The sequence below is a fragment of the Sturnira hondurensis genome, unplaced genomic scaffold (genome assembly GCF_014824575.4).
Source record: "Sturnira hondurensis isolate 20B ecotype Veracruz unplaced genomic scaffold, ASM1482457v3 Scaffold0010448, whole genome shotgun sequence".
Lineage (NCBI taxonomy): Eukaryota > Metazoa > Chordata > Mammalia > Chiroptera > Phyllostomidae > Sturnira > Sturnira hondurensis.
In genome coordinates, this window is record NW_028083079.1 from 7641847 (window position 1) to 7668178 (window position 26332).

At 40.1% G+C, this 26332-nt stretch overlaps 2 protein-coding genes across 2 annotated transcripts; both read left to right on the forward strand.

The window, feature by feature from the left end:
* Window positions 1–5321: 5321 nt before the first annotated feature.
* Window positions 5322–6380, forward strand: LOC118995927 (olfactory receptor 1J4-like). The gene is made up of 2 exons (XM_037059053.1): window positions 5322–6219; window positions 6346–6380. The coding sequence occupies exons 1-2, from the start codon at window positions 5322–5324 to the stop codon at window positions 6378–6380; spliced, it is 933 nt and encodes a 310-aa protein (XP_036914948.1).
* An 8300-nt stretch (window positions 6381–14680) lies between these two features.
* LOC118995928 (olfactory receptor 1J4-like) lies at window positions 14681–24797 on the forward strand. Its single transcript, XM_037059054.1, has 2 exons — window positions 14681–15177; window positions 23858–24797. Exons 1-2 carry the CDS (start codon window positions 14681–14683, stop codon window positions 24795–24797), a joined length of 1437 nt encoding a protein of 478 aa, XP_036914949.1.
* The last annotated feature ends 1535 nt before the right edge of the window (window positions 24798–26332 follow it).

Here is a 26332-nt window from a genome sequence, read left to right on the forward strand (position 1 = left end):
CAGAAGTGGGATCGCTGGATCATAGGTAGTTCCATTTTTTATTTTTTGAGGAACCTCCATACTGTTTTTCATAGTGGCTGTACCAGTTTACATTACCACCAATAGTACACAAGGGTTCCATTTCTTCATGTCCTCACCAACACTTATGACCACTTGTGTTTTTGATGCTAATCATTCTAACAGGCATGAAGCTATATCTCACGGTGGTTTTGATTTGCACTTCCCTGATGATTAGTGACATTGAACTTATTTTTGTGTATCTGTTGGCCACTTGAATATCTTCTTTGGAAAAATGTATGTTCAGGTCCTCTGCCTGTTTTTAACTGGATTGTTTGCGGGGGTGGGGGTTGGCGTTAAGATATACTAATTCTTCATATATTTTGGATATGAACCCCTTATCAAATATGTGGTTTGCAAATATTTTCTCTCATTCTGCAGGTTGCCCTTTCATTTTGTGGGTCAATGTTTTGCTGTGTACCAGGAGAGTTTTAGTTTTATGTAGTCCCACTTGTTGTTGTTTTGCTTTTGTTTTTTGTATTTTGGGTGTAATATCCATAAAATCATTGCCAAGAAGATTTTCTCCTGTGTTTTCTTCTAGGAGTTTTATGGTTTCAGGTTTTACATTTAAGTCTTCAATTCATTTCCAGTTCATTCTCATGAGTGGTATAAGATGGGACCCAGTCTCATTCTTTTGCATGTGAACATCCAGTTTTCCCAGCACCATTTAAAACAAATTTTAGTATGTTTATTAATTTGAGAGAGGAAGGGAGAGAAAGAGAGAGAGAAACGTCAATGTGAGAGAAAAACACTGATTGGTTGCCTCTCTTATGTGCCCTAACCCAGGATTGAACCTGCAACCTAAGTATGTGCCCTGACTTGGGATTGAACTCCTTTTTGTGTATAGGACAATGCTCTAACCAACTGATCCAACCAACTCAGCACCATTCTTTGAAGAGACTGTCTTTCCTTCATTGAGTATTCTTGGTTTGAGTGTCAAATATTAGTCAATCATGTATGCATGGGCTCTCAAATCTCTGCCATTGACCTATGTGTCCATTTCTATGCCAGTAACATACTGTTTTGATTGCTTATAGCATTGTAGCATAGTTTGAAATAAAAAAGTATGATGCCTCCAGCATTGTTCTTATTTTTTTAGATTGCTTTTGCTGTTGTGAGACTTTTAGGTTCCTTGTATGTTTTAGGAATGCTTTTTCTATTTCTATAAAAATTATCATTGGGATTTTAATGAGAATAGCATTGAATCTGTAGATCACTATGGGTAGCACGGGTACTTTAACAATATTAACTTTTCCAATCCATGAGTATAGGATATATTTCCATTTAGTTAAGTCTTCTTTGATTTCTTCCTCAATATCTCATAGTTTTCAGTATACAAGTCTCTCACCTCTTTGCTAAACTTATTCCGAAGTATTTAATTGTTTCGATGCTACTGCAAATGGGATTACTTTTTAATCTACTTGCCAGATGTATTTTTGTTTATGCAAAGACATACCTTTGACTGAAAAAGGGACAGATTACACTAAAACAACAGAAATAAGTATCTCTTCTGTATAAACATATGATTTATCAGAAATTATTCTCCTTAAAAAGGTCAGAATGAAGCAGCATTCAGAAGCCCAAGAGAAAATGCAATGGGCTGAGTTGAAGATGGTACAGTGTGGTGGCTAAGGAAATGGACACTCAAGCCAGATACCACAAATCAGAATCCTCAATATAGCATTCACCTCTGAAACACCTATGTTCTTACTTAGTGAGTGAAAATACTTTTCCCCCATTTTTCTTTTCATTTCACCAGTAGTTCTATAATTTGTTGTGCTCTTTAGCTCATAAATATTAAATGAACTAATCTGAAATAATAATATATTCAAAAAGAATAACCACTGTAATGAATTATGACTCAGAGATCATATGAGAATCGTGGATTCATAATAATATATGAGGTCTGTCAAGAAGGTATCCAACCAGGTAATATAAAAAATAAGGACATTTACTGAAGAACATACAAGATACAAGAAATATTGTACATAGGACAATGATGCCTCAGTCCCCTTCAAAGTAGGCACCTTGGGACCTCACACAGTTCTCCCAATCACCATCAGCTGCCCTGTAATATTTTCCTGAATCTTATTGAAGTCCTGAAATCCCTTCTCTTTCAAAGATGATTTTAGTTTTGGGAAAATCCAGAAGTCACAGGGCACCAAATCCAGGCTGCAGAGGGGCTGAGTCACCTGGGTGATTTGGTGTTTCACCAAAAAACTCACCATGAGACATAATGCATGAGCGGGCTATGTTGTTGTGATGAAGCTGCCAATCACTAGTTGCCCATAGCTGTGGCCTTCTGAATCACCCAATAGTTTCTATGGAGGAAACTATTGGTTGAACAGTTCCATGGCTGAAACTGTTCAAGCTTAATGCACAATTTGATGCAGGTTCATTGCTCTACTCGTTCAGTCATTTTGAATATGAAAGCCACACAGTACATTTGGTCATTCAACAGTGTATACTGCCCCCACTGACTAGTACAATCAAGTCATCATTGTTCACGCACATGCATTGCAGTCCACTCGCTTTGGCTGCCAGCTACATTGATGTCACACGAACTGTTCTCATTGTACTATCTATAGAAGTGTATGCTAGATACTCTCAATTGCTCCAGGTCATTCTCCAGCTTTCTTCACCCTGTTTTGTCTCAGGAATTGGACCTTTATGGGCTGTATCAAGTGGGATCCCTCACCTTTTGGGATTGGCCAAACATTTCCAACACAACTCAAAACACAAGCAAAAAAATCAAAGGCAGAAGGAGACAGAGGTTGGGGCACAAAGTCTGTTGTCCTCCCTGCTGGACCATGGGGTGACAGTGGCCAACCATAGTTCCTGTTTAGGGGTCCTCTCTTAAACCTACATGTCTCACCAGGTTCTGATGACCACCCCTCCCCTTATACCTGTTCCCCACTGTTGCTAGGCATCACCACCCCATAACTGTTCCCCTCAAACTGGCCAACACCTTTCTAAACAAGCCATTATTACAATCTTTTTAAAAAATCCTTTGTCCCAGCTGGATCCATGTCCAAGAAGAAAGGAATCACTGGCATCAGGGACACTGTTCCCTGGGACTTTATTCCCTTCTGGTCCTGGACACACAGCTCCCCAAAGGGCAGTCAGAAATAGGCCAATTAGCCTGCAGTGGTTCCTCCCTGACCCAGAAGCTTGGGGACTTTGTTTCAGTCCTCACATCAGTAATTAAAACATTACCTTTTTGCTCACTGCTCTGGAGTTGGTTAAGAAACATGAACATCTGTAAAAGTACTGAGGCCACAGAGATTTCTCCTTTTTGTCTGGGTGCTGAGTCTCCTGAAGAGAAGCTGACGAGTTAGGCCTCAGTCTGGAGCAGAAGAGTCTGAGATCACCAAGGATGAGCTCAGGTCAGAGGAGATGTAAATGTGTACTTGACTATGGATCTGCCTGTGGACAGGTGGGCTTCTGTATGATACTCTCTGTCTCTGTGTATCGTATATGTGTCCTTGTGTACATGTCATTTGGTAGTTTCATGTGTGTGCTTGTGCTGTGTATCTGACTCTTTTCCTCAGTTAGACCTAACCTGGGCCCTGTTTCAGTGTATGTACCAAGGGTGACCAACCTGCGGTCTACAGGCCACATGCAGCTCAGAATGGCTATGATGTGGCCCAACACAAAATAATAAATTTAATTAAGACATTATAAGATTTTTTTGTGATTATGTGTTACAATGTATTTAATGTGTGGCCCAAGACAACTCTTCTTCTTCTAGTGTGGCCCAGAGATGCCAAACGGTTGGACACTCCTGTATCAGTCTTTTGGTGTGTGATTAGGGACTCCTGATTTATGCCTCTGACCATAAGTATTTGCATCACAGCTGAGCATCAGGAGTGACACTGTTGGCTCTGTTGCTGGACAAGAAGACAACTGACCTCACAGGAGCTAAGGTCAGGTCAGAGAGGGCTCACACCTCTGCTCAGCAGTGTGTGCTGGTGTACAAGTGAGCTATGTCTATGGGTGACACACTTGTGTTTGAGAGCAGAAAGGTGTATTGTTTGGTTTTCTCTGTGTTACCATGTTGTGTGACCACAAGCATGGGACGTTGGTGGCAGTTTAATCAGTGTGCCTATGACTGAATAGGCTTAACTTCCCCATGCTGATGGCCTTCCCCCAGGAAGGGGATGGGTCAGAAGAGGCAGAAGCATGCCCTCATAATTAATAGGAGGGTGTATGCTGCTTGTTGTGGAGTTGTGTGGCTCGGTGTGCACTAGATAGGTATTTCTGAATAAATGATAATGAATGTAATGGTCTTTTCTCAATTGGAAAGCAGATCAACATAAATGAAGGGAACTATTTAGGTAGGGATCTAAGAAAATACTGAACTGCTTGCAACCCTACAGTAACCCAGGGTGTTACCAATGATGGGAGAGGTGTCCATGGGCAATAGTTAAGAGTATGGGCTCTGATCATGTAGATGTAGTGAATTGACCTGCTTGTTTGATAATTTCCCCCTTAAGTTTATTCTAATTATAGCTGACATACAATACAATATTAGTTTCAGGTGTGTACGACATGGTGATTTGGCATTTAAATAACTATTTGTCACCATACAAAGTTATTATATTATTGGCTACTAAAAAAGTATTCGATATTTGTTAACCTATAGAAAATGGCAATACATACTGTTTATATATGCACATAAGATTTATATCATTTTTATGCTTCTATTTCCTACCAGCTAATATAAGGGAGAAAGAATACTGACTCTTACTGTAGTTGTGAAGATTTTTTAGTCTGGGAATGTAAGGCTGATGTTGGATCATAAAAGATAGATAGAGCCCCAAACTTAGTGTACAGCACAGTGTTTATGGCCCCAGGATGGCCAGCATTATTATGAAAGAGTTTGTGGACTATTCTGGTTTCAGAGCTATTCTGGCATCAAAGGGCTTTAAATAGTCACCCATTTCTGGAGTGTCCCTGAGTTTACAGCTGTAGGCCAATGGCACCTGGCAGGTGAAGTGATTAGCCAAAGAAGATACATGTATGACCCATTGTGTGATGATGGCCTAAGGCAGTGGGGGAGTGTGGGCTAGGTGGGAAGGGGAACTGTAATGGTGTAATGGCAAAGGGGAAATGGGAACTGTAATGGTGTAAACAATAAGAAATAAGAAAAAAATTAATGATTTTCCCATTATATTACAGTATGAGATGTGACGGTCCTGGTTGTCTTTTTAGGATCCTGAGATCCCCAAACCTCCTTTGTCCCCAGCAGACACAAGAGCAGCATGAGGCCTGAGAACCAGAGCAGCGTGTCTGAGTTCCTCCTCCTGGGGCTCCCCATCCCTCCAGGGCAGCAGGGCCTGTTCTTTGCCCTGTTCCTGGGCATGTACCTGACCACAGTGCTGGGCAACCTGCTCATCATCCTGATCATCAGGCTGGACTCTCGCCTGCACATGCCCATGTACTTCTTCCTCAGCCACTTGGCCCTCACTGATGTCTCTTTCTCATCTGTCACTGTCCCCAAGATGCTGATGAACATGCAGACTCATCACTTCTTCATATCCTACTCAGGATGTATTTCTCAGTTGTATTTTTATATATTTTTTGGTTGTATTGATAATCTCCTTCTGGCGGTGATGGCGTATGACAGGTATGTGGCCATCTGTCACCCTCTACACTATAACACCATTATGAGGGAGGAGTTGTGTGCACTGTTGGTGGCTGCCTCATGGATTACTACATGTGCTCATGCACTGTTGCACACTGTCCTCATGGTGCGGCTGTCCTTCTGTGCCGACAATGTCATCACCCACTTCTTCTGTGACCTCACTGTGCTCCTGAAGCTCAGCTGCTCAGACATCTCCCTCAATGAGATGGTCATCTTCACTGAGGGAGGAATGCTTTTATTCTTGCCTTTGACTGTGATTTTTGGCTCATATATCCATATAGGGTCCATCATCCTGAAGGCTCCCTCCACTAAGAGACTCTTAAAAGCCTTTTCTACCTGTGGCTCCCATCTCCTTGTGGTGTCTTTATACTATGGGACACTTGTTGGTGTTTACTTTTTGTCCTCATCATGGGATTCCAAAGATATAATTGCTTCGGTCATGTATACAGTAGTTACCCCCATGCTGAACCCCTTCATCTACAGCCTGAGAAACAGAGACATAAAGCAGGCCTTAGAATGTATGTCAATTGGGTTAAAGAAGTTAATATGTCAATGAGGTCACATTTGCTACTTAAATTGTTTATAATTCTTTATTTCTAAACAATATTTTCCCCTTGTTCATCATCTCTTATAAGGTATCTGCAAAATCTTTTGCAAAAGTGTTGCACAATTTTAACTATGAATTTGTCTTTTTCTCCAGTGAGCTATGTCACTGTTTGCTTATGTATTCTTATACTGTATTATAAGAACACACTGATTTAGCATTATGATCTGCTACTGCTGAACTTACCCTTTTTTTTAACTGAATTTTTTATGCTGGCTTTTGTCAGCTTCAAGTTCATTGTGCACACATCTTCCCAACTCACATTCAATGACATCATGTTGGCTGAGTGCAATCAGCCATGATCAGAATAATTATACTATGAAAATTCACATGTGCTACAAAGCAAAACTTTTAACCAAAGAAAGACAGACTTTTAATAAATGCATTTAAAGCACACAGCATTGTTTAAAATAAGAAGATATTTCTAGCAATGGGTTCTGTATTAATACTGCATCTACTTCTCATATTAATATTGATATTTTATATCTATAGACATAGATGCATATACAGATAGAAATATATAGATATATATTTGGATACAAATATTTCTGGCAATGGGGCTTGCATTATTAGTTCATCTACTTCTCATATTAATGTTGATATTTTATATTTGTAGACCTAGGTGCATATATAGATATAGAACAAGATATAGGTATTGCTATAGTATAGCTAGTAAAGATGCAGCTTTTCTCATGTTAGGTTTTACATGCATTTTTTAAACACTTTAGACTTTACTGTGTCCAAATTGTCAGTGAGGTGTCCTTTTGTCAAAGGTGTATGTAAACTTGAATTTTGTTCTTTTTCTGTGCAGCAACAATTATTTCCAGAGCTATTTCTATATTGACATCTAAAGTAATCATAATGTATTTGAATTTATATTTTCTATATAAGTATGTGATACATCTGCCTCACATTTATTCTCTGTTGTCTAACTTCCCTTTTAATTATTTACCTGTATTTTGATATTCCAATACCCCTCTGCTAACTTACTACACAAACATTATTACTACTTTGTAATTCTTTTCTGTGCTATATGCAGAGATTACTTCTTACCTCCCTTTTAATTTCTGAGTAACATTTAACATACAAAACACAACATTGACCACTCTAGCCTTCTAAGATACACAAGTCAGGCATTTATGAGACTCATTACCAATATCTCATTTTAGGAACCTCTACAAGGACCTTTACAGAGCATCAATGAAACTGAGTACTTTGCAACTGTAAAAAATAAAAACCAAGATACCTATGAATCAATATAGAGAAACATGTGGATATACTGTTAAATGGAAACAAGCAATGTACAAAAGGGCACTTAGAGCACTGAAATTTTTGTAACAACTAAGGGGAAGTAAAACACATATTTCTGCCCACTTGAGCAAAAAGAAACACAGGAAGTATAAATCAGAAACTAATGAGGTGGTTTACCCAGAGAAGGTGGACGGAAGAGATGGGAGATGAGTATAATCATTAGTGTAGTTATGACCATGTTGTGTTTTGCCACTAAAAACAAATAGAAGAGGTGGTGCATGAAGCAAAATGGAATGAAAAAGACAAATGAACCCAACTGTATCTTAAATTAATACCATAATTAGACTAAGGAGGGAAATAATATAAGTACCCTGGTAATTCTTGAACCCAGAATTTTGTCTATACACATCTACAATAAAAAAAAACCGGAAACAAAGTCTTAAGCTGCAGTTAGAGTGTCATTAACAGCATTCTGTATAAATACAAGTTTCTGAACTACTTCCCATGTATGTAAACATTCAACAAAAGAGTAAAGACTGAGGAGAAGGACGTGACTCCTTGCTCTCATAGGAAAGGTACTATGCACATAGAGAAGAAGAAGCTACAAAGGACTCTTGGGTGTTAAATAAGAATTGGAGATGTTAGTTCAGCTAATGAGCTTTAAAAATCATAAATAAGTGGAAACTTATATGTGTGTGTATATATATATATATATATACTGTTCCGATCCATCATTCTTTCTGCCTCACTCCTGACCCATCTATATGGGTAAACATTCTTTTAGTCTTTGATTTCTACTTTTTAGTTCTTGTGTTCCTTTTATATATATATTCCCCAGTTGATTTCTCTAATATTATTTAGAGTCCTTGGAATCAATAAACACACCTAGAGATTCAAAATGAATAACAATAGTAATAGATTATAACTCAGAGAATAATAAGTAAAAATCCACAACTCCATAATGATGTAAACAAATAGAAAACAAATGAGTGGGGAATAAGGGTAACTTCCTTCTTATAAAGCAACACAATTAATAAACATAGGAGAAAATACAGTATCTAAAAAATTACCATCTGGCCATCAAATTTGTCATAATCTTGTCATAAGAATCATCAATGAAATCAACATGGTGACATAGGTAAACACAGCTCCCCTCCTTGCACAACCACATCAAAATTACAACTAAACTATAGAACAAACATCACTCAAAACTGTAAAAAGTTCTGTGCAAGAACAGTGGAAGTCCACAACTTGAGTTGAGTAGGAAGTCCTACAATTACAGAATTAAAGAAACCACATCCATCCAGATTAGAATAAGAGGCAGTGATGTGGAAAGGGCTGGTGCCAAATCCACATGTGGTGGATAAAATTTGACAGGAATATCTCAGGAGCTAGGAGTCCCAGGCCCAAAACAGCCCCCAGCCCAGAGTTCCAGTGCCAGGAAGACAAATCTCCATGAGTTCCGTCTGCAAAAATCACTGCACATTGAGTTGAGGGAAGAAACTTCTAGAGTCCCAAGCACTTCCTCTTAAAGAAAACACGTACAGATTTAGGCCCACTCCCTCTGGGCTCCAACACCGGGTTAGCAGTTTGACAGGCACCAGTGGCATACTGGGAGAAACTGAAGTATCTGGCATCAAGGTGAGAGCTGGGGAACAGTTTCCTTCCAGACAACAAAGCAGGCAGAGGCCACTGTCCCTTTGCTGAATCCTCCCTCCACAAAGCCACACAGCTCACTCCTGGGTGACATATCTGAGACTCCATCAACCTACCTTACACTGTTTGCCCTGCCCTAGAGATCCCCTGACACTCTGTCTCACCCAACTTATGAGCCCACCCAAACTGCTAACAGTGGCTTTTCCATAGGAATGGCTGGTCTTGCCTCATGCTTAACAACTTCCTAATCATCTCAAACAAGCAATAGCCAGCCTCAGTGAGCCACCATACCCCCCATACCACTTGCTAAGTGGCCCAAGGCCTGGCACTAGCAGCAGCCAGCCTTGATTCAGAGATCAGCTTTTCCTGAAAACCTCCAAGCCCAGCACAGGTAGCAGTCATCTCAAATTGCATTATACCTCCTGCACAGTAGGTTCAGGCAGAACACAGGAGGCAGCTAAGCTTGACTTGCACCACATGAGAAACCTCAGAGCCTATGCATCCAGTGGACAGCTACAGACCATGTCAGAGCACCATCTCCTTGCTCCTGCACAGCTGATCCCTCCACACAGAGTGGAGGTTGGTGGTAAGTGGTCACAGCCAATCCTTGCATGTGACTGGCCCGCATAAATCATTCCCATTAACCTGCTAGCAACAACCAAGGCTCATCTACAAGAAGAGAGTATACTCAGCCCACACAAAGGGCACTCCTCGAATACCCAGCTGGGGAAACAGGGGAAGCTGTACTACCGGACCCTAAGGGATACCTACAACATTAAGCCACTCTACTAAGACAGGGAGTCATAGCAGCTCTACCTAACACACAGAAACATACACATGGAGGCTGCCAAAACGAGTAGACAAAGAAACAAGTCCCAAATCAAAGAACAGAACAAAACTCCAGAAAGAAAACTAAACAAAATGAAGACAAGCACTCTGGAGATGCACAGTTCACAATACTGGTTACAAGGCTGCTCAAGAAACTTAGTGAAGACTTGAACAGAATAAAAAAGATCCAGTCTGAAACAAAGGATACACTAACTGAGATACAGAACAATTTCCAGGGAAACAGCAGCAGAATGGATGAAGCTGAGAATCAAATCAGTGACTTGGAACTTAAGGAAATAAAAAACAACAAGAAGAAAAAGGAATCAAAAAATAAACTGAGGAAACTTTAATGGGCCTCTGCAGCCACTTCAAATGTTCCACATTCACATGTGGGGTGCCAGAAAAGAAGAGAAAAAAGCAAAAAACTGAAAAACTATTTGGAAAAAAAATGAAAAAGAAGTTTCGTTATTTGGTGAAGGAAATAGACATGCCAGTACAAGAAGCACAGAGAGTCCCAAACATGATGGACACAAAGAGGTCCACTCAAAGACACATCATCATTAAAGTGCTAAACCGTAAATATAAAGGGAGAATCTTAAAAGCAGCAAGAAAAAAGCAGGCAGTTACCTACAAAGGAGTTCCCATAAGACTATCAATCGATTTCTCAAAAGAAACTTTGCAGGCTAGCAGGGATTGGCAAGAATACTCAAAGTCAATAAAAGCAGGGTCTTACAGCCAACATTGCTCTACCCAGCAAAGCTATCATTTAGAATCAAAAGGTAGATAACCAGCTTCCCAGACAGAAAAAACTAAAGGAATTCTTGACCACTGAGCCATTATTATATGAAATGTTGAAAGGACTTATTTAAGAAAAAGAAGAAGAGAGAAACTATGAACAATAAAATAGCAATAAATACATATGTATCAACAATCAAATATGAAAACCAGCCTAGGCAAACAAATACAGGAGAGATAGAATAATGGATATGAAGAATGTGCTGATGATTGTCAGTTGGGTGGGGAGTGTTGGGAAATAGGTGAAGAGGTGAGAGAATTGGGTACTAAGAGGTAGTGACACAATAGTCAGGGGGATGTAAGGAAAGGAAATGGAGCAGCCAAAGAATTTACATGCATGACCCATGGATCTGAACAATGGAGTGGGGATGGCCTGAGGGAGTAGGGGGTTCTGGGTGGAGGTGGCAAAATAGGGAAAAGTTGGGACAACTGTAACAGTATAATCAAAGAATATAATTTACAAAAAAAAGTCAAAAGAGAATCACCAATGGATATTAAACATACTGGCTGAAATGCCAATAAGGAAAAAGTCATGTTTATATATAATCAAAATATCTACTAAAATGATACCTATTAGCAACCGGTTTAAAATATTAACTATAAAACACTAATAACTTTATAAAAACCTGGCAGATACCACCACAGTATATTGATCAAAGATTCAAACACTAGTAAAGAAAGAAATTAATATCATGTCTTCTTATAACATGCATTGTGTATACCTGGTGAAAATCTAAGCATGAAGCATACATACATTAATACATACATGCACATGGAAGGTAAACACAGTAAAACATTAAGCATTGGGGAATCAGGGTAGGGCCTTTCCAGGAATTCTTGACTTCAGTTTTATAACATTTCTGTATCTTTAAAATCATTTCCAAATTAAAAGTTGAGAAGCCCTTTGTCCCAGCTGGAACGTGGCCAAGAAGAAAGAAGTCCAGGCATCACTGGAATCAGAGACACTGTCCCCTAGGACTCTAGTCTCTCTGGCTCTTGGACACCCAGCTCCCCAAAGGGCAGGCAGAATTATTCAGAAGCTTGGGGACTGGGTGTCAGTCTCTCATTAGTAAGGGTTATCTGTTGATTCGTTTCTCTGGAGCTGCTTAAACAAAATGAAAGTCTGTAGAAGTGCCAAGCCCCAGATGCTTCTTCTATTTGTGTGGATGTTAGAACTCCTGAGGAAAACCTGAGGAGCTGGGCAACAGTCTGGAGCAGAAGGTGTCTCAACTCACCAAAGATGAGCACAGGTCAGAGAGGCTGGATGTCTGCATTGATGGACAGATCTGCCTTGTGATGGTTGATTCATGGATGAGACTCTAAGCTCATGACTGTGTGTGTGTCTCTGTGAGTCTCTAGGCACTGTATTCTGCTTATGTACATTGTGATTGACAGTTGCATTTTTGTGCACACATGTCTGCACAGGTATCTGACTCACAGCCTGACTCTTCCTGAGTTAGACCTAATCTGGCCTCGTTTTAGCCCATGGACACCAAGTTATAGGCCTCTTGCCTGTGATTAGGGACTCCTGATTCATGCCTGTGACTGAAAGTACTTGCATCACAGCTGATCATCGGAGGTGACATTGTAGGCTCTGATGCTGGACAAGCAGATGCCTGACCTCAGAGGAGCCAAGTTCAGGTGAGAGAAGGGTCACACCTCTGCTCAGCAGCATGTGCTGGTGTACATGTGAGCTGTGTCTGTGGGTGACACACTGGTGTGTGACATAAGAAGCTGTATTGTTTAATTTTCTCTGTATATTGGTCTATTGTGTGGCCATGTGCATGGCACTGTGGTTTACCATGTGCACACCATGTTGTGGTGGTTTTATGAGTGCACCTGTGACTGAATAGGCTAACCTGCCCCACACTGATGGCCTTCCACCAGGAAGGAGATGGGTAGAAGGGGCAGAAGCATAGCCTCATTTTTAATAGAAGGGTGTGTGCTGCTTTTTGGTGTGTTCCTAGGTGTGCATATGTGCTGTTCATGTGTGTTTCTTGTGAGATTTTTTGTTTGTGGCCTTCTGTGTTTTTGGTAACATGTGTGTAGTAGTAGTGTATATGAGGTGAGCTGTTTACTGGGTGTGTCATGAGTCAGGTGTGTTCATGTGCATTGTGAGTGTGTTTGCAGGTGATTGGTCCATCAATGTGTGTTGTGTTTGTCTCATTTGTGTGTTTCTGATGACTTGTGTGTATGTGCATGCGTGTTCATAAGCTCTCCTTCCCTTAGGGTGGCAACTTAGTAACAGGTAAGTAATATTCACAAATCAGCACTGTGTGTGTGTGAGATCTGCATCGACAACCTCAACTTTTCTTTAAGTGTCCTCATTATGGTGCAATATTAGGTGATAGAATCAAATTCCAAAAAATGTCCCGTGTCTGGGAATGGACCTGCTGTCATATTCATGTACCTGAGTGTGACTAAATTGGAAATCAGAATTTGCAACTCTTTATTTTTACTAAACATCCCAGGCAAAAGAAAATCCAGTCGTCCAGCTGTGAGAAGTTATTGGGCAGAATGACCTTCAGATAGTGGTGACCTTGAAACATTATGTAAATCCTTGGCCTCAGTTTACATATATAAAATGGAAAGAATTACACTTCCTTCTGAATCTTAGAGAGGTCTTCAGTAATTCTTTATTGTATACAAATTCGTACGTATTGGAGAAGTTTTCTCCCTTGAAATGTATATAAATGTGAAGGAACAAAATTAGTAAGGAGACTGAGAAAATTTTGACCAATTTGAGTCCTTACAGCTCTAAAATAATATATTGTGCTTGGCTCCCCAGCCAAGAAATCGGAAGTTTCCATGTGAAGTGATTTAGAGCATGGGTGCTTATTACACAGATGTATTACACTGAACCCCGTGAAGCAGCTAATACTTGGTAATTGTAATGTATAGAAAATGATAACACATACATGTCATTTATATTATATATATCTCATGTAATACAAACACAGGTACACATCTGTATACCATTCTGTCTGCCAATGTACTGCTTGCTGCCTACAGAGTTTGTATTTCTTAAAAGCTGAAATAGGTGAAAGACCACAAATTCTTACTGCAGCTGTGAGCTGGCTGTAATGGTATCTGGGAATATAAGGCTGGTGAGTGGATATAACTAGGAAACACCAGTGAAGTCCTCAGTCCAGTACCCAAATATTCACCAAAATGTTCAGCACTGTTATGAAAGGCAGTTTGTTGACTTTTCTGGTTTCAGAGCTATTGTGGCATCAAGTGGCTTTAAAAGTTCACCAATTTCTAGAGTGTCCCTGGGTTTACAGCTATAGGTCAATGGGACTTGGCAAGTTCACAGGCAGAGTGTCACATTGTTCCAACATCTCCTCAGCCCTAGAGTCTCATGTTTATATAAGGCAGACAAAAGGTGATCCCAGTTTTCAGGGCTCATTTTCCAATTCTGCCCCAGGTAACTATGTATTCACTGGACTGCTATACATATTATCCCTCCATGCTCATTGAGCTGTAAACTCCTAGAAATGGGCACCTTGCTCTTCTTGTTCACTGTAGCATCTGAGTCCTTAGTAGAGGTCCCCACACAGACTCTGTGTTCAGTAAGTAATGGCTGAATGAAAGGGTAACCACCTCCTGCTTCTGTGCAGTAAGGTCTTGATGGCTGGTTTTTGGGTTCACTATTTTCCTAGAACCAGAGTGAGTAACAGCAGAGATGCCTACATTTACTAGTAAAAACAATTAATAAGGATGTAGATAAAATTTCATGATTTTCCCAGGAAATTACAGTATGAGATGTGATGGTCCTGGTTATATTTCCAGAATTCTGAAAGTCCCAAACCTTCCTCATGTCCAGCAGAGAGATGAGCAGCATGAGGCCTGGGAACCTGAGCAGCATGTCCGAATTCCTCCTCCTGGGGCTCCCCATCCCTCCAGAGCAGCAGGGCCTGTTCTTTGCCCTGTTCCTGGGCATGTACCTGACCACAGTGCTGGGCAACCTGCTCATCATCCTGATCATCAGGCTGGACTCTCGCCTGCACACGCCCATGTACTTCTTCCTCAGCCACTTGGCCTTCTCTGACATTTCTCTGTCATCTGTCACTGTTCCTAAGATGCTCATGAATATGCACACACGGCAACAATCCATTCCCTATGTGGGATGCATTTCTCAGTTGTATTTTTTCATAGTTTTTGGTAATCATGACAATTTCCTTCTGGCAGTGATGGCATATGACAGGTACGTGGCCATCTGTCACCCTCTACACTACACTACTATCATGAGGGAGGAGTTGTGTGTGCTGCTGGTGGCTGGATCCTGGATCATCTCCTGTGGCAGCGCCCTCTTGCACACCATCCTCTTGGTCCGACTGTCCTTCTGTGCCAACAATGTCATCACCCACTTCTTTTGTGACCTCACTGTGCTCCTGAAACTCAGCTGCTCAGACATCTCCGTCAATGAGCTGGTCCTCCATGCTCAGGGAGGAATATTTGTATTCTTGCCTTTGGCTATTATTGTGGGCTCATATATCCGTATAGGGACCATCATCATGAAGGCTCCCTCTACTAAGAGACTCTTTAAAGCTTTTTCTACCTGTGGCTCTCATCTCTTTGTGGTGTCTTTATTCTATGGGACACTTGCTGTTGTTTACTTTTTGTCCTCATCATGGGATTCCAAAGACATAATTGCTTCAGTCATGTATACAGTAGTTACCCCCATGCTGAATCCCTTCATCTACAGCCTGAGGAACAGAGATATACAGCAGGCCTTAGAATATTTGTCAACTGGGTTAAAGAAGGTAATATGTCAACAAGGTCAGATTTGCTACTTGGATTGTTTATAATTCTTTATTCCTAAATTATATTTTTCACTTGTTCATCATGTATTATAAAGTATCTGCAAAATCTTCTGCAAAACCTGTTGCACAATTTTAACTATGAATTTATCTTTTCCTCCACTGAGATATGTCAGTTTTTCCTTATGTATTTTTAGACTGTTTTTTCAAGACACACAGATTTAGTGTCATGATCTGATACTGGTGTGTTTCTCCCTTTTGATTAATTATATATATTTTGAAATTCCATTATCCCTATACCAACTTATGAATCATACATTATTACTATTTTTTAAATTCCTTTCTGTGCTGTATGCAAAGATCACTTATTACCTCCCTTTTAATTTTTGAGTAACATTTAATATATAAAACATGACATTGACCACTCTAGCCTCCTAAGATACACAATTCAGTGGTATTTAGTAGACTCGTGAACAATATCTCAATTTAGGAATCTCCACAAGAACCTCTACAGAGCATCAATGAAATTGGGTAATTTGCACCTGTGAAGAAATAAAAATACAGATATCTATGAATCAATATGGAGAAATATCTGGATATAGTGTTAAATGAAAAAAAAAAGCAGGGTGCAAAATGGTACTTGTAACACTGAACTCTTTGTAAACATTAAGGAAAAATAAAATATACATATGTCTGCCCATTTTAGCCAAAAGAAACACTTCCTTTAGCAAAAAGGAAGTATAAATCAGAAACTAATGAAATTGTTTATCCAGAGAAGGTCGACAGAAGAGATGGGACATGAGTATAATCATTAGGGTAGTAATGAAAATGATGTGTTTTGCCACTAGAAAATAAATAGAAGAGTTGGTGCATGAAGCAAAATGGAAAGAAGAAGACAAATGAACCTAATTGTATCTTAAAGTAACACCATAATTAGACTAAGGAGGGAAATAATGTAATTACTGTAATTATTATTAGTAATTCTTGAATTCAGAATTTTGTCTAAACTCATGCATTAAAAAAACCCCTAGAAACAAAGCCTTAAGCTGTGGTTAGTGTGTCATTAACAGCGTCATGTATGAGTTCAAGATGCTGAACTACTTCCCAAGTGTTCAAACATTCAGCAAATAAGTAAACAGCGAGGAGAAGGGAGTGACTCCTCACTCTCACAGGAAAGGTACTATGCACGTAGAGAAGGAGAAGCTGCAAAGGACTCCTGGGTGTTAAACAAAAATTGGGTATCTGTTCAACATAATGGGCTTCAAAAGTTATAAATAGATGAAAACTTATATGATATATATATCATATATATCATATATATCATAACACTGCTTTAGGCTTTGCTTTCTAGTTTTTACTTTCTCTGTTCCTTTTATATATATTCTCTCCTTGACTTCTCTGATATTATTTAGAATCCTTGGAAACAATAAGCACACCTAGAGATTCAAAATAAATAACTACAGTAATGACTTATAACTCAGGTAATAATGAGTAAAAATCCATGAGTCTTTATGATATGTAGAAATAGGAAACAAATGAGTGGGGAATAAGGGTAACTTCATTCTTATAAGAGACCACAATTAATAAAGACAGGAGAAGAGATACTATTTGTAAAATTACCATTCGAGCATCACATTTGTGATAATCTTGTCATATAAAAATCACCAATGAAATCAACATGGTGGCATAGGTAAACATAGCTCTCCTCCTTGCACAAGTACAACAAAATTACAACTTAACTATAAAACAACCATCACCAAAAACTGTCACAAATTGAGTTGAGTGGAAATCCAAAAATTACAGAATCAAAGAAACCACATCCATCATCCAGACTAGAATAAGAGGCAGTGATGTGGAACAGGCTGGGGCCTCATCCACATGTGGTGGAAAAAATTTGACAGGAATATCTCAGGAGCTAGGAGTCCCAGACCCAAAACAGCCCCCAGCCCAGAGTTCCAGTGCCAGGAAGACAAGTCTCCATGAGTTCCGTCTGCAAAAATCACTGCACATTGAGTTGAGGGAAGAAACTTCTAGAGTCCCAAGCACTTCCTCTTAAAGAAAACACGTACAGATTTAGGCCCACTCCCTCTGGACTCCAGCAACTGGTTAGCAGTTTGACAGGCACCAGTGGCATACTGGGAGAAACTGAAGTATCTGGCATCAAGGTGAGAGCTGGGGAACAGTTTTCTTCCAGACAACAAAGCAGGCAGAGGCCACTGTCCCTTTTCGGAATCCTCCCTCCACAAAGCCACACAGCTCAAATGTCGGTGTCATCAAACTGCCTTACACTGTTTGCCCTGCCCTAGAGATCCCCTGACACTCTGTCTCACCCAACTTATGAGCCCACCCAAACTGCTAACAGTGGCTTTTCCATAGGAATGGCTGGTCTTGCCTCATGCTTCACAACTTCCTAATCATCTCAAACAAGCAATAGCCAGCCTCAGTGAGCCACCATACCCCCCATACCACTTGCTAAGTGGCCCAAGGCCTGGCACTAGCAGCAGCCAGCCTTGATTCAGAGATCAGCTTTTCCTGAAAACCTCCAAGCCCAGCACAGGTAGCAGTCATCTCAAATTGCATTATACCTCCTGCACAGTAGCTTCAGGTAGAACACAGGAGGCAGCTAAGCTTGTCTTGCACCACATGAGAAACCTCAGAGCCTATGCATTCAGAGGACAGCTACAAATTATGTCAGAGCACCATCTCCTTGCTCCTGCACAGCTGATCACTCCACACAGAGTGGAGGTTGGTGGTAAGTGATCACAGCCAATCCTTGCATGTGACTGGCCTGCATAACTCATTCCCATTAATCTGCCAGCAACAACCAAGGCTCAACTACAAGAAGAGAGTATACTCAGCCCACACAAAGGGCACTCCTCGAATACCCATGTCGGGTGACAGGGGAAGCTGTACTATCGGACCCTAAGGGACACCTACAACATTAAGCCACTCTACTAAGACAGGGAGTCATAGCAGCTCTACTTAACACACAGAAAGAAACACATGGAGGCTGCCAAAACGAGTAGACAAAGAAAGGACAGAATCAAAGGACAGAATAAAACTCCAGGAAAAGAACTACACAAAATAGAGATAAGCACTCTGTCAGATGCAGAGTTCAAAATACTGGCTATAAGGCTGCTCAAGGAACTTAGGGAAGACTTCAACAGAATAAAAAAGATCCAGTCTGAAACAAAGGATACACTAACTGAGATAAAGAACAATTTTCAGGGAAATAACAGCAGAATGGATGAAGCTGAGAATCAGATCAGTGACTTGGAAGTTACGGGAACAAAAAACAACAAGAACAAAAAGAAATAAAAAAATGAAGTAAGGGTACTTTAAGGAGCCACTGTAGCAACTTCCAATATTCCACATTCACATGTGGGGTGCCAGAAAGAAAAAAGAAAAAAGCAGAATAGTAAAAATCTCTTTGGGAAAAAAATAATGAAAAAGAAGGTTCGTTATTTGGTGAAGGAAATAGACATGCCAGTCCAAGAAGCACAGAGAGTCCCAAACATTGTGGACACAAAGAGATCCACTCAAAGACACATCACCATTAAAGTGCCAAAGCTTAAATATAAAGGGAGAATCTTAGAAGCAGCAAGAAAAAAGCAGGCAGTTACCTACAAAGGAGTTCCCATAAGACTATCAACCAATTTCTCAAAAGAAACTTTGCAGGCTAGCAGGGATTGGCAAGAATACTCAAAGTCAATAAAAGCAGGGTCTTACAGCTAACATTCCTCTACCCAGCAAAGCTATCATTTATCATTTAGAAAGCTATCATTTAGCAAAGGTAGATAACCAGCTTCCCAGACAGAAAAAAACTAAAGGAATTCTTTACCACTGAGCCATTATTATATGAAATGTTGAAAGGACTTATTTAAGAAAAAGGAGAAGGGAGGAACTATGAAAAATAAAATAGCAATAAATACATATCTATCAACAATTGAATGTGAAAACCAGACTAGGCAAACAAATACAGGAGAGATAGAATAATGGATATGAAGAATGTGCTGATGATTGTCAGTTGGGAGGGGAGTGTTGGGAAATGGGTGAAGAGGTGAGAGAATTGGGTACTAAGAGGTAGTGACAGAATAGTGATGGGGATGTAAGGAAAGGAAATGGAGCAGCCAAAGAATTTACATGCATGACCCATGGATCTGAACAATGGAGTGGGGATGGCCTGAGGGAGTAGGGGGTTCTGGGTGGAGGTGGCAAAATAGGGAAAAGTTGGGACAACTGTAACAGTATAATCAAAGAATATAATTGAAAAAAAGGAAAGTATAAAAAAGAATCACGGATGGATGTTAAACATAGTGGCTGAAATGCTAATAAGTATATTGATCAAGGATTCAAACACTAGTAAAGAAAGAAATTAATATCATATGTCTTCTTAAAATATACAGTGTGGTATACCTGGTGAAAATCTAAGCATGAAACATACATACATTAATACATACATGCGCATGAAAGGTAAACACAGTAAAACATTAAACATTGGGGAATCAGAGTAGGGCCTTTCCAAGAATTCTTGACATCAGTTTTATAACATTTCTGTATCTTTAACATTTCTGGATCTTTGTCCCAGCTGGAAGGTGGCCAAGAAGAAAGGAGTCCAGGCATCACTGGAATCAGAGATACTGTCCCCTAGGACTCTAGTTCCTCTGGCTCTTAGACACCCAGCTCCCCAAAGGGCAGGCAGAATTATTCAGAAGCTTGGGGACTGGGTGTCAGTCTCTCATTAGTAAGGGTTATCTGTTGATTCGTTTCTCTGGAGCTGCTTAAACAAAATGAAAGTCTGTAGAAGTGCCAAGCCCCAGATGCTTCTTCTATTTGTGTGGATGTTAGGACTCCTGAGGAAAACCTGAGGAGCTGGGCAACAGTCTGGAGCAGAAGGTGTCTCAACTCACCAAAGATGAGCACAGGTCAGAGAGGCTGGATGTCTGCATTGTTTCATGAATAGATCTGCCTGTGTGATGGTTGATTCATGGATGAGACTCTAAGCTCATGACTGTGTGTGTGTCTCACTGACTGTCTAGGTACTGTATTCTGCTTGTGTACATTGTGATTGATAGTTGCTTTTGCGTGTGGAAGTGTGTGCACAGGTATCTGACTCACAGCCTGACTCTTCCTGAGTTAGACCGAACCTGGCCCTGTTTTAGCCCATGGACACCAAGTTATAGGCCTCTTGCCTGTGATTAGGGACTCCTGATTCATGCCTGTGACTGAAAGTACTTGCATCACAGCTGATCATCGGAGGTGACATTGTAGGCTCTGATGCTGGACAAGCAGATGCCTGACCTCAGAGGAGCCAAGGTCAGGTGAGAGAAGGGTCACACCTCTGCTCAGCAGCATGTGCTGGTGTACATGTGAGCTGTGTCTGTGGGTGACACACTGGTGTGTGAGATAAGAAGCTGTATTGTTTAATTTTCTCTGTATATTGGTCTATTGTGTGGCCATGTGCACGGTGCTGTGGTTTACCAGGTGCACACTATGTTGTGGTTTAATGAGTTGTTTAATGAGTGTATCTGTGACTGAATAGGCTAACCTGCACCACCCTGATGGCCTTACTCTCGGAAAGAGATGGGTAGAAGGGGTAAAAGCATGCTCTCATTTTTAATAGAAAGGTGTGTGTTGCTTTTATGGTGAATGTGTTCCTGGGTGTGCATATGTGCTGTTCATTTGTGTTTCTTGTCAGATATTTTGTTTGCGGCCTTTTGTGTTTTTGGTGACATGTGGGTAGTATTAGTGTATATGTGGTGAGCTGTTTACTGGGTGTGTCTTGAGTCACGTGTGTTGATGTGCATTGTGAGTATGTTTGCAGGTGATTGGTCCATCAATGTGTGTTGTGTATGTCTCATTTACGGGTTTCTGATGACTTATATGTATGTGCATGTATGTTTGTGTGCATGCTCTCCTTCCCTTAGGCTGGCAACTTAGTAACAGGTAAGTAATATTCACAAATTAGCACTGTGTGTTTGTGATCTGCATCAATGACCTCAAATTTTCTTTAAGTGTCCTCATTCTGGGGCACCATTAGCTGTGAGAACCAAACTCCAAAACACATCCTTTGTCTGAAAATGGACCTGCTATCATATTCATGTACCTGAGTGTGACTGAACTGCAAATCAGAATTTGCAACTCATTATTTTTACTAAACATCCCAGGCAACACCCTGGCTGGTGTAGCTCAGTGGATTGAGCACAGGCCTGTGAACCAAAGGACCGCGGTTCAATTCCCAGTCAGGGCACATATCTGGGTTGCAGGACTGTTCCCAGCAGGGGACTCATGAGAGGCAACCATACATTGATTTTTCTCTCCTTCTCTCCTTCCCTTCTTCTCTAAAGATAAACAAAGAAAATCTTTAAAAAAAAACCCCACCCCAGGCAAAAGAAAAAGCCAGGCATCCAGCTGTGAAAAGTTATTGGGCAGAATGAACTTCAAATACTGGTGACATTGGAATGTTATGTAAATCCTTGGCCTCAGTTCACATCTATAAAATGGAAAGGATCACACTTCCTTCTGAATCTTAGAGAGACCGTCAGTAATTATTTATTGTATAAAAATTTGTATGTATTGGAGAAGTTTTCTGACTTGATATGTATATAAATGTAAAGGAACAAAATTAGTAAGGAGACTAAGAAAATTTTGTACAAATTTGAGTCCTTACAGCCCTAAGATAATACATCGTGCTTGACTCCCTAAGAAACAAAAGGGAAGTTTCCATGTGTAGTGGTTTAGAGCATGGGTGCTGATTACACGATGTATTACACTGAACTCCATGAAACAGCTGATACTTGGTCATTGTGATGTATAGAAAATGATAACACATATATGTCATTTATATATTATATATCACATGTAATATAAACACAGATATACACAACTATGTACCATTCTGCCTGCCACTGTACTGCTCGGTGCCCACAGAGTTTGTATCACTTATGTTTCTATTTCTTAAAAGCTGAAATAGGTGAAAGACCACAAATTCTTACTGCAGCTGTGAAGTGGTTGTACTATCTGGGAATGTAAAGCTGATGAGTGGATATAACTAGGGAACACCAGTGAAGTCCTCAGTCCAGTACCCAAATATTCACCAAAATGTTCAGCACTTTTATGAAAGGCAGTCTGTGGACTTTTCTAGTTTCCGAGCTATTGTGGCATCAAGTGGCTTTAAAAGTTCCCCAGTTCCTAGAGTGTCCCTGAGGTTACAGCTGTAGGTGAATGGAACTTAGCAAGTTCACAGGCAGAGTGTCACATTGTTCCAACATCTCCTCAGCACTGGAGTCTCATATTTACTTAAGTCAGACAGAATTCATCCCAGTTTTCAGGGCTCATTTTCCAACTCTGGTGCAGTGAGTTGTGCATTCACCAGACCAGTGTACAAATTATCCCTCCATGCTCACTGAGCTCTAAATTCCTAGAAATGGGCACCTTGCTCTTCTTGTTCACTGTAGCATCTGAGTCCTTAGTAGAGGTCCTGACAGAGACTGTGTTCAGTAAGTAATGGCTACATAAAATGGTAAACACCTTGTGCTTCTGTGCAGTGAGGTCTTGTTGGCTGCTTTTTGGGTTCAGTGTTTTCCTGGAAGCAGACTGGGCCACAGAAGAGATGCATACATTTACTAGTATAAAAAATTAATAAGGTTATACAAGAGTTGGAAGCAACCTATATGACCATGAGTAAATGAATGGATAAGAAAACTATGGTACATATACACAATGGAATTCTATGCAGCAGAAAGAAAGAAGGAGCTCCTACCCTTTGCAACATCATGGATGGAACTGGAAAGCATTATGCTGAATGAAATAAGCCAGGTGGTGAAAGACAAATACCATATGATCACACCTTTAACAGGAACCTAAAACACACAACAAACAAGCAAGCAAGATATGACCAAAGACACTGAAATACAGAACAGGCTGACAGGGACCAGATGGGAGAGGGGAGAGAATCACAGGGGAAAAGGGGAAGGATTCACAGGAACAAGTATAAAGGACACATGGACAATAACTAAGGTGGGGGAAAATGGGAGGAAGTGGGGAGCACTGGGGGAGTGGGCAGGGCTGGTAATATAAGACAGAAAGCTGTACTTGAACAATAATTAAATAAATCTAAACAAAAATTAATAAGGTCATAGTTAAAATTTCAAGATTTTCCCAGAAAACTACAGTATGAGATGTAATGGTCCTGGTTATATTTCCAGGATTTTGAGAGTTTCAAACCTTCCTCATGTCCAGCAGACAGTTGAGCAGCATGAGGCCTGGGAACCAGAGCAGCATGTCCGAGTTCCTCCTCCTGGGGCTCCCCATCCCTCCAGGGCAGCAGGGCCTGTTCTTTGCCCTGTTCCTGGGCATGTACCTGACCACAGTGCTGGGCAACCTGCTCATCATCCTGATCATCAGGCTGGACTCTCGCCTGCACACGCCCATGTACTTCTTCCTCGGCCACTTGGCCTTCTCTGACATTTGTCTGCCATCTGTCACTGTTCCTAAGATGCTAATGAATATGCACACACGGCAACAATCCATTCCCTATGTGGGATGCATTTCTCAGTTGTATTTTTTGTTAGTTTTTGGTGGTCTTGACAATTTCCTTCTGGCAGTGATGGCATATGACAGGTACGTGGCCATCTGTCACCCTCTACACTACACTACTATCGTGAGGGAGGAGTTGTGTGTGCTGCTGGTGGCTGGATCCTGGATCATCTCCTGTGCCAGTGCCCTCTTACACACCATCCTCTTGGTCCAACGGTCTTTCTGTGCCAACAATGTCATCACCCACTTCTTCTGTGACATCACTATGCTCCTGAAACTCAGCTGCTCAGACATCTCCCTCAATGAGATGGTCATCTTCACTGAGGGAGGAATGCTTTTATTCTTGCCTTTGACTGTGATTTTTGGCTCATATATCCATATAGGGTCCATCATCCTGAAGGCTCCCTCCACTAAGAGACTCTTAAAAGCCTTTTCTACCTGTGGCTCCCATCTCCTTGTGGTGTCTTTATACTATGGGACACTTGTTGGTGTTTACTTATTTTCCTCATCATGGGATTCCAAAGACATAATTGCTTCGGTCATGTATACAGTAGTTACTCCCATGCTGAACCCCTTCATCTACAGCCTGAGGAACAGAGATATAAAGCAGGCCTTAGAATGTTTGTCAATTGGGTTAAAGAAGTTAATATGTCAATGAGGTCATGTTTGCTACTTGGATTGTTTAGGAATAATTCTTTATTCCTAAATAATATATTTCAGTTGTTCATCATCTTTTATAAGGTGTATGCAAAATCTTTTCCAAAACCTGTCACACAATTTTAACTATAAATTTCCTCTATTTTATTTTATTTTTTTAAATTTAGTTCTTGTTCATGAATTTGTCTTTTTCTCCACTGAGATATGTCAGTTTTTGCTTATGCATTTTCATGCTGTTTTATGAAGACATACTGATTTACTGTCATGATCTGCTACTGCTGTGTTCCTCCTTTTTGATTAATTATGTATGTTTTGATATTCCTTTACCCCTGTACTAACTTATTAATCATTCATTATTATTATTTTGTCATTCTTTTTATTATTATTATTTTGTCATTCTTTTCTGTTCCGTATGCAGAGATGACTTCTTAGTTTCTTTTTAAATTTTTAAACAATTTTTTTAATGCTGGCTTTTCTTGGCTTCAAGCTGATTGTGGGCATGTCTTCCCAACTCACATTCAATGACATCATGCTGGTTGACTGTAATCATCCGTGATCAGAATAAGTATACTATGAAAATTCACATGTGCTACAAAGAGAAAGTTCAACCAAGGAGAGACAAACTTTTAAAAAATACATTTAAAGCACTCTACTTCTTTTAAAAAAATTATTTATTTCTAGAGAGAGGTGAATGGAGGGAGGACTATCAGTGTGTGGTTGCCTCTCACGTGGCCCCCACTTGGGACTGGCCCACATCCCAGGCATGTGCCCTGACTGGGAATCAAACACTTCAGGTCTCAGCCCACACTCAATCCACTGAGCTATACCAGCCAGAGCCTAAAGTACTCTACTTTGTTTAAAATGTGGGGATATTTCTAGCAATGGGTCCTGCATTAATACTTCATCTACTTCTCATATTAATATTGATACTTTATGTCTATAGATGTAGATGCAAATACAGATAGACATATATAGATACAAATTTGGATACAGATATTTCTAGCAATAGGGCCTGCATTAATATTTCATGTACTTCTCATATTAATATCAATACTTTATATCTGTAGACATGGGTGCATATATAGATATGAATCTAGATATAGGTATTACTATAGTATACCTAGTAAAGATGTGGGTTTTCTCATGTGAGGTTTTACATGACATTGTTTTCCATCACTTTAGACATTTCTGTGTCCAAATTGTCAATGAGGTGTCCTTTTGTCAATGGTGTATTTAAAATTGGATTTTGTTTTTTTATATGCAGCAACAATTGTTATTTCTGGAGCTATTTCTCTATTGACATCTAAAGTAATCATAATATATTTAAATTTATACTTTCCCCATAACTATGGGATACACTTGTTTCACATTTATTCTCTCTTGTCTACCTCACTTTTGAATAATTATATATATTTTGAAATTCCATTACCCCTCTATTAACATATTAATCATACATTGCTATTATTTTATAATTCTGTTCTGTGCTGTATGCAGAGATTACTTCTTACTTCCCTTTTAGTTTTTAAGAAAAGTTTA

Excerpts from the sequence above, each read along its gene's own strand:
- LOC118995927 (XM_037059053.1), top strand. The coding sequence starts at position 5,322 with ATGAGGCCTGAGAACCAGAGCAGCGTGTCTGAGTTCCTCCTCCTGGGG. Across the intron at positions 6,220-6,345 it reads AGACATAAAGCAGGCCTTAG|GCAAAATCTTTTGCAAAAGT; the intron begins AATGTATGTCAA and ends TATAAGGTATCT.
- LOC118995928 (XM_037059054.1), top strand. The coding sequence starts at position 14,681 with ATGAGGCCTGGGAACCTGAGCAGCATGTCCGAATTCCTCCTCCTGGGG. Across the intron at positions 15,178-23,857 it reads ACCATCCTCTTGGTCCGACT|CATGAGGCCTGGGAACCAGA; the intron begins GTCCTTCTGTGC and ends ACAGTTGAGCAG.